Below are 8,811 nucleotides of genomic sequence, written 5' to 3'. Positions count from 1 at the left end.
AACAAACAGATGTTTCCCTGGATGTTCTGATTAGGTTTTATCCAGAAATCTGAAGGACAACTACTTGGCCAACTGATTGGAAGAGGATTATATTCTCATTCCAAAAAATGGTGACCAGGCAGAATGCGGAAATTATTGAACAATATCATTAATATAACACTCTAGTAAGTTCCTGATGAAGATTATCCAGAAATGACTGGAATAGTACGTTGACAGAGAACTATCAGAAATACAAGCTGGGTTTAGAAGAGGCAGTTGTACTAGACACATTATCACAACTGTCAGATGAATCTTGGCAAAAAGCAGATAATACCAGAGTAATGTCTATCTGATTTTCATTGATTATGCAAAGGTATCTGACTGTGTGAAACACAGGAAATTGTGGCTAAGCTTGAGAAAAATGGGAATCCCAGAACACTTGATTTTGCTTATGTGAAACCTATATTTTGACTAGAAAACAGTACTCAGAACAGAGTAAGAAAACAATGCATGGTTCAATATCAGAAAAGAATGGGTCAGGCACGTATCCTTTCTCCATACCTTTTCAATCTATATGCAGAACTGATCACTCAGGAAGCAGAGCTTTATGAGGATAAATGTGGTATCAGGATAGGAAGAATACTCATCAATAGCTTGTGTTATACAGATTATATAACCTCACTTGCTGAAACTGAGGAGCACCTGAAGCACTTGCTGTAGAAGGTCAAAGACTATAGTCTTCAATATGTATTGAACTTTAACATCAAGAAGACAAAGATTCTCATTACTGGTTCAATTGGCAGTGTCATGATAGATAGAGAAGAGATTGAGGATGTTAAGTTTACTTGACTCCACAATCAACCCTCTTGTCACCAGCAACCAGGAATTCAAAAGACAAATTGCATTTTAAAAATCTGCTAACAGGACTTCTCCAAAGTACTGAAAAGCAATGATGTCATTCTAGAGACTAAGGTACACCTAATCCAGGCCAAGGTCTTTGTAATTATTTGCTATGCATCAGAACGCTAAACATTGACTGAGGATGACAGAAAAAGAATGAATGACTTTGAGTTGTGGTGCTTGAAAGAGTCTTGATTGTAACATGGACTACCAAGAGAACAAATAAGTCTGTCTTTGAGAAGGAGAAATCAAGTTTCTCCTTGGAGGCTAGGATTTTGAAGTTCCTTCTCAATTACTTTGGGCACATGGCCAGAAAGGACTGGTCTTTGGAAAATGACATTATGCTCATAAGAGTGACAAAAAAAATAGAAAAAAAGAAGAGTGACAACACAGGACAGGAAGACTCCTGAAAGGACAGATTGATACAGTAACTGGGGTAACGGGGATCGGTGTGTCGGAGACAGTGAGACGGCCTCAAGACAGGGCAGGCTTCAGAGCTGCTGTACATAAGGATGGCTCTAGGTCACAGGTGACTTGATGGCACATAACAACAAGAGCAACAACATCAACAAAACAACAACCTTTTAAAATGTGTACCTAAAGCATAGAAAAACAAATTATTTTCACTTCCAAACCATTGCATTCCTGAAGTGAACAGACGGCAATAGTAACTGTATTATTAGAGCAAGCAAAAACCACTGTTACTTGTTTGGACAAATTAGGACTATGACAACCCTAACAATTTTCAAAAACTAAGACTCATATTCATAGACTCAGCCAACTCATTTCTGAGTACCCAGTGGATTTTCAGAAAACCAGCTTTCTTCCTGAGCTGCTGTTAGATTCCAACCAGCCACTTTTCTGTTAGCAGCAAAGCTCTCAAAAGACTATGCCATCAGAACTCCTTCTAACAATACTCCACTAGTAATTATGATTTAAAAATGCCAAATAAAAATACCTCCAGAATCACAGTGCTATTGTGTGTTATTGTTAGGTGTCATGGAGTCAAGTACCACCCACAGGGACCCTGAAAACAAGAGATCTGAACCCTATTTTATCCTGTACTATTCTCACACTGACACTCTAGTGTCCATTTAGGCAATCACTGTATCAATCCACCTGATCAAGGATCTTTCTTCTCTCCTTCGCTGAAACTCCACCCTTCCAAACATCCTTTTCTAGGAATGCATGAGGTGAAGCCTCTTTATTCTTGCCTCCAGAGAGCACCCTTGGCTTCACCCTCTCCAAAACATATCTGTTTGTTTTTTAGGCCACCCATGGGACATTCAGTGCTCTTCTCAAACACCACAGCTCAATGGCATCAATTCTTCTTTTGTCATCCTTATTCACTGTTCAGCTCTCAGATGCATACCAAGTGATCAGAAAAACATGGCCTGAATCAAATGCATGTTAGTCCTCAAATCGACATCATTAATCCTCAATAATTTGGAGAGGTCCCTAACTGAAGAATTTTCAAGTGCAGCACGTATCCTTAGGCAATAATGAGATGAGATGGATAAGCTTTGGCCAGTTTGAATCAGATAATCATATGGAAAACTATTCTAGAAATGAAGAACAGAAGAAGAATAGTGCTGCATTCATAAGTCAAAGAGTCAATTTCAAGTTCTATCCTGAAATACAATATTGTGAGTGATAGGATAATATCTACATGTATACAAGGAAGATTTGTTGTTAACATGACTATTATTCAAATATACACTTCTACATCTAGAGCCAAAGAGGAAAAATTTAGAATTTTTACCAAATCTTGCAGTCTGAAATTGACCGAATATGCAATTAATATGCATTAATGGTAATAGGTGACTGGAATGTAAAAGCAGGAAAGAGTGAAGAAGGAATGTTGTTCTTTTGTTAAATGCAGTCAAGTTGCCTGTGACTCATAGTGGCCCAATATGCAACAGCCCTAAACACTGCTCTATCCTGTGCCAATCTGATTGTCTCTGACACACCTACACCCATTATCCCAGTCACTGAATCAACCCATTTCTTCGAGGATCTTTCTCTCCTGTGCTGTCCCTTTACCCTCCCAAACATTACATCCTTCTCTCCAAAGACTGGTCCCTCCTTGCAATATGTCCAAAGAATGTCAGATGAAGCTTCAGAATCCTTGTGTCGAAAGAACAGCCTGGTTTCACCCTTGTCAGGACGAACTTGTTCTTTCTCTTAGCAGTCCATATGTTGTTGTTTGTTGTTGTTTAGTGCTATCTAGTTATAGACAACTCATAGCAACTCTATGAATAAAATACCTGAATACTTGTATAACTTTTATTATTTCTCCAGGTTCATAGAGTTTCTAGAGGCAAGTTATTTTGGAAATAGATGCCACTTCAACTTCTAAGCTTGTTTTAACTAGGGATTTCCATCATTGATATTACATGCAAGCAAAATTCTGCTGAAGATTATCCAAAAACGACTGAAACAGCACATCAACAGAGAACTGCCAGAATTCAAGCCTGAGTTTAGAAGGGGTCATGGAACTAGGGATATTGTAGCTAATGTTACATGGATCTCGGCTGAAAGCAGGGAGAACCAGAGGAATATCTATGTTTCATTGATTATGTAAAGGCAACAAACTGTGGCTGACTCTGAGAAAAATGGGAATCCCAGAACACTTGATAGTGCTAACATAAAACCTATACTTGGAACAGAAGGCAGTCACCAGAACAGAACAAGGAAACACTGCATAGTTCAAAATTGGGAAGGGGATACAACAGGGATGTGTCCTATCTCCACACTTTTTCAAACTATATATTCAAAACAGATTATCCAGGAGGCTGGGCTCTATGAAGAGAAGTGTAGCATAAGGATTGGTGGAAGATTCATCAACAATCTACATTACACAGATGACACAACCCTGCTTGCTGAAACTGAGGAGGACCTGAAGTGCTTGCTACAGAAGGTTAAGGACTGCAGACTTCAATATGGATTAAGGCTCAATATCAAGAAGGCATATATTCTTACCACTGGACCAATTGGCATCATTAGGATGGATAGTGAAGAGATTGAGATTGTTCACAGCTTTAGTTTGCTTGGCTTCACAGTCAACAGTCTCGACACCAGCAGCCAGGAAACTAAAAAAAACATATTGCCATGGGAAAGTCTGCTGTTAGGGATCTTTCCAGAGCACTGAAGAGCAATGGTGTCTCTCTGGAGACTAAGGTGCGCCTGATACAGGCCATGGTCTTCATCATCACTTGATATGCATCAGAGATCTGGACAATAACTAGAGAGGATAGAAGGAGAATTGACGCTTTTGAGCTATTATCCTGGAGAAGAGTATTGAATATACCATGGGCTGCTAAGAAAACGAACAGATTCAACCTGGAGAAGGTTAAATCGGGCTGCTCCTTGGAGGGAAGGATTCTGAACCTTCATCTGACATGCTTTGAACATGTTACAAGGAGGGACCAGTCCTTAGAGAGGGACGTCATGCTCTGAGGGGGAGGCGTGGAGGGACAGCGCAGGAGAGGAACACCCTCTATTAGGTGGATTGATTCAGTGACTGAAGTAATGGGAGTGGGTGTATCAGAGACAGTGAGACTAGCACAGGACAGAGCAAGGTTTAGACTCTTTTACATAGGGTCACTGAAAGTCACAGGTGACTTGATGGCACATAACAACAACAACCACTAAACACTGTCCACCAGGAGTAACCATTATGGCATTTGACACATCAGTGCCACCGTGGTTAGCCTATTTTATTTTAAGGGATTATCAATAGCACCCATCTGAAGGCTAGCTGTGTCGGCATTCTTTGTTAAACTCTATGTGTGGGTGGAAGGAGCAGTCCATATAGTTGAAAAATATTGGCTTGATGGGAGAAATGAGGTTAGAAATAGAATGATAGAAGTTTATATTTACAATGATTTATTCATTGCAAATACCTTTTAAAAAAGACACAAATGATAACTTTACATTTATGTCTCACCTGATGGCCTGCATATGAGATTATCTACATCTGAGGAAGAAAACATTGGAGACGCTCCATATCTGCAGTCAGAACTAAACTCAGGGAGAATTGAGTGTCAGATTACCAATTACTCATACAAGTTCAAATTGAGACAAAAGAAAACTTTAAAAAATCCACAAGGTCCAAAATATTACCTTTAATCTAATCCATCTAAATTTCAAAATCATTTTAGGAATAGGTTTGAGGCATTGAAAACCAATGATCAAAAACCAAATGAGTGTGGGATGATATCAAGGATATCGTCCATGAAGAAAGCAGAAGACCATTAAAAAAACAGAGAGAGAGAAAAAAACAAAACCAAACCCAAAACTTATATGTATGTCTGAAAAGACTCTAAAACTTGCACTGTAATGTTGAAAAGCCAAAATAATGAGAAAATATTCTGAAGTAAAAAAAGCAAGGCAGCTTGATATGATTATGAAAAGTATTGTCATGGAATGTGAAGAGAGCTGAATTTCAACAATAAAAAGGGAAGAACTATCTCCACATTTCTCAAACTGAGACTGAAAAATAACTTAAACCTCGAGTTGCAATATTGAAAGATGCTAGAGGCACTATACTGAATGACCCAAAAAGCATCAAAGGGAGATAATACACAGAACTACAGTACCAAAAAGAACTGATTGACACGGAAACATTTCAGGAAGTACCATATGAACAGGAGCCAATGACAATGAATAAGAAAGTGGAAGCTGCAATTAAGACATTGGCAAAAAATAAGGCTCCAGGAATCAATGGGACACCAACTGACTTGTTTCAATTAACAGAATCACAATACTACATATGTTAAAATCCTTTAGGGGTGCTCTATAAATGTAATGAAAAATGACCTAGAAGAACAATGCTACTTTTGTAAGAACTGATTCAGGAACTACATGTACATTTCTAATTAATGTAAGAAGCTTTCTCTAAGTAAATGCAATGTAAATGCAATTTTTCTCAGAAATGACACTGAAATTTTTGCAATGATGCAAAATTTTTTTAAGGTCTCAAAGACTGAATCAAAATATTGAAAAGTGTGCTCTACATGAGTTCTGTATTCTGTATTTATATAGTTGACATTATGTTGCGTGCTGTCAGATCAGAACCAATCTATAACTGACATCTCCAGTGGGTTTTCAAATGCAATGAATCACACTAGAGGATATTGTCCCCTGTCCTCTTGTAGAGAAGGTGGTGGTTTTGAACCATATGTCTTTGAGATCACAGATAGCCTGTGGCCCTCAGGCCCATTTTTCATTGTTTTTGTTCAAACATTCTTCTAGGTGGTATAGCCCTGGTGTGTCCACTTGCCATACAGTGGTAACTTGTGGTTGCTGTGAAGGTGAACACTGTGACACTCATATGTCAAATGTGTTAATGGTTACCCATGATGGACAGTGTTTGGTGGTGCACCCCAATTAAAACAAGCTTGGAAACAGGAGTGGCATCCTCTTCCGTAATAGCTTGCCTCAGGAAACTCTATGAACTTGGAGAAAGGATGAAAGTCCCACAAGTGTTGAGGACTTTCCTTCATAGGGTTAACAACAACAACAACAAATTTTGTTATTCAAAATTGTCTTTCCTAGACCAAAGATTGTTTGTTTTATGCTGAAGTAGTTACTGTATTAAGGAGAGATGATGCTAAGTAGGGGGGCAGAAATATGTAAATAGTACACGCTAGCCTATCCACCAAGTGATTGGCTATTCACCTTTCCACAAGGAGATTAGCCAGTCTCAGATTCCACAAGGGGATTGGCTAGTTTTGCCATTGAATTGAACAAGTGAGAGGGAGAGAGAGACAGACCTTCTGGCGCCATTGAAGAGACAACAATAAGATGTAGGATTCCTTTCTTGCTCTACCTTCACCATAGAAACACTTAAGGCTGAACTGGATACTTTACATGAGATAAGGCCTTTAGGGGAGAGGAAAATCAAATATTGTAAGCACTGAGAACTTGGAAACAATGGTCTAGAGCCACAAAGCTTGGGGCTGAGGTGCCTGTGTATACATTTCAGGAACTGTCTTGACACTATTCTGTTATAAATCTAGATTATAACCTTTTGTCTCCCCTAATATTGTTCTGTGGTCTGTGAGCTATTGCATTGCATTTTAGGCCCAGTAAAGAAGTAAGATTGGTAGTGAAATGAATAGAAAGAGGTGTAGAACATGAGCGACATGTGTGACCTCATGTGAATTGGTTTTGTGTCATTGATGCTGTTGACAGGGATAGGTCCTCTTTGGTGATAAAGGTCAGATATGGCTGACAAAACATGGCCCTTGCTCTTTTTATAACAGCACAGCTTCTTCCCATTGTTGTTATGTGCCATTGAGTTGCCCACCACTCATAGTGGCCTTATGCACAATAAATAGCACTGAACCCTGACCTATTCTGAGCCAGTTTGACTCTGACACATCTAACCACATAGCCCATTTACTGTGTCAATTCGTTTCATCTAGAGTCTTCCTCTGCTGCAATATCATTCCACTCTTTCAAGCATAATGTCCTTCTCCAAGGATGGTCCCTTTTGGCTATGTTCCCAAAGTGTGTGAGAAAGAGTTGTACAGGCAGTGGAAAAAATCTACTACATACAATTTATGTAGTAGATTGGCCAATAATGACATTTCTAGAGACAAAGAATTTGGGTTGACATCACTAGTATTCATATAATTTCGTAATCTTGGTTACATTGTTTAAGTTTCTGTATATCTTTTTTTCTGCAATAGTATAATTTTCACAGTTGTTATGTTCTGTCGAGTCAGAACTGACAATTTTATTTGGAAAGAGATTGACTATATTTTTCTGTGGATAAATCTCATATGTTTTATTAGCAGTGCAACTTCTTACCCCCTAGGCCACCAGAGATCCCTATAGTAAAATTGGAGGAGATAATTATAATATTTTGTTTTAGGTTGTAAAGACTAAATTGCTTGCTATATGAAAAAAAAATGTAGAAATATCCAGCATAGATAAAGTACATTAGCAAGTATTATAATTTTTAGCTTTAATTAATAGTGCCACAAACCTTTAATTACTAGAAAGCTTGCATATTCTTATCAGTCTATACTGTCACTAAATGTAAAGACAGTTATCAATTATTAAAATAGTCTGTATTTCAACAAGTTTTCCTCACACAATGTCACTCCTTTTGGCACTGGCATCTGCAAAGCCACTCGAATGACTTTATAATTATATGGTCAGCTACTCTCCTGCCTTAAACCTATGATTTTTTCTTATTTTTAGAATGGTGTCACAAAGCCCTTTAAGATTTGACTTCAGATTATTTGATATTCAAGACTTATCTCCTGTCACACTTTCTTTATACCTACACATTAAAACAAGACAAAAGAGTCTGTGATGTCATCAAATTGACCTCAAGTCATAGAGACTCATAAGGTTTTATAGATGTAGCAGCAGAAATTTTTTTTTTAAAAAAAAACCACATCCGCGCCTACGATCCCAAAGGAGGCCTGGACAATGCCAGGCGCCTGACTGGATTCCACGAAACCTCCAACATCAACGACTGTAAAGCCAACCGTGGCGCCAGCATCCGCATTCCTCGGACTGTTGGCCAGGAGAAGAAGGATTACTTTGAAGACTGCTGCCCCTCTGCCAACTGTGATCCCTACTCGGTGACAGAAGCCCTCATCCGCACGTGTCTTCTCCACGAAACTGGCGACGAGCCCTTCCAGTATAAAAACTAAATGGACTAGACCTCCAGCCATCAAAAGTCCCCTCTTTTTCATCCCACGCCCCCTTTTTCCTTTCTCCTACCTGTTCCTACTAGCTGTAATTCAGAGGGCAAAATATCGAGGTCTTTTTTTTCCCTCAGGCCCAGTTAATAACTCTTGCTTTTTAGGGGCCAGGGTAGAGGGGTCAAGTTCTTAATCTCTTCACGGCCATCCCTCCCTTTTTCCCTGTCACTGAAGCTTTCTTGAAGACTGAGGAATAGTGCATTAG

General features: G+C 38.9%; 1 protein-coding gene across 1 annotated transcript in view; it reads left to right on the top strand.

The window, feature by feature from the left end:
* LOC102867678 (glutamine synthetase-like) overlaps positions 1-8,555 on the top strand; it is a 27,746-nt gene extending 19,191 nt beyond the window's left edge. The window contains exon 4 of the mRNA XM_006886020.1: positions 8,257-8,555. Coding sequence (XP_006886082.1) covers positions 8,257-8,555 — 299 coding nt within the window. The remainder of the gene's footprint in view (positions 1-8,256) is intronic.
* Positions 8,556-8,811: the final 256 nt, after the last annotated feature.

Source organism: Elephantulus edwardii, unplaced genomic scaffold (assembly GCF_000299155.1).
Source record: "Elephantulus edwardii isolate Elephantulus edwardi_28Jun2011 unplaced genomic scaffold, EleEdw1.0 scaffold00046, whole genome shotgun sequence".
NCBI lineage: Eukaryota > Metazoa > Chordata > Mammalia > Macroscelidea > Macroscelididae > Elephantulus > Elephantulus edwardii.
Note: the sequence above shows the minus strand (reverse complement) of the source record. Positions and strands in the feature narration are given on the sequence as shown.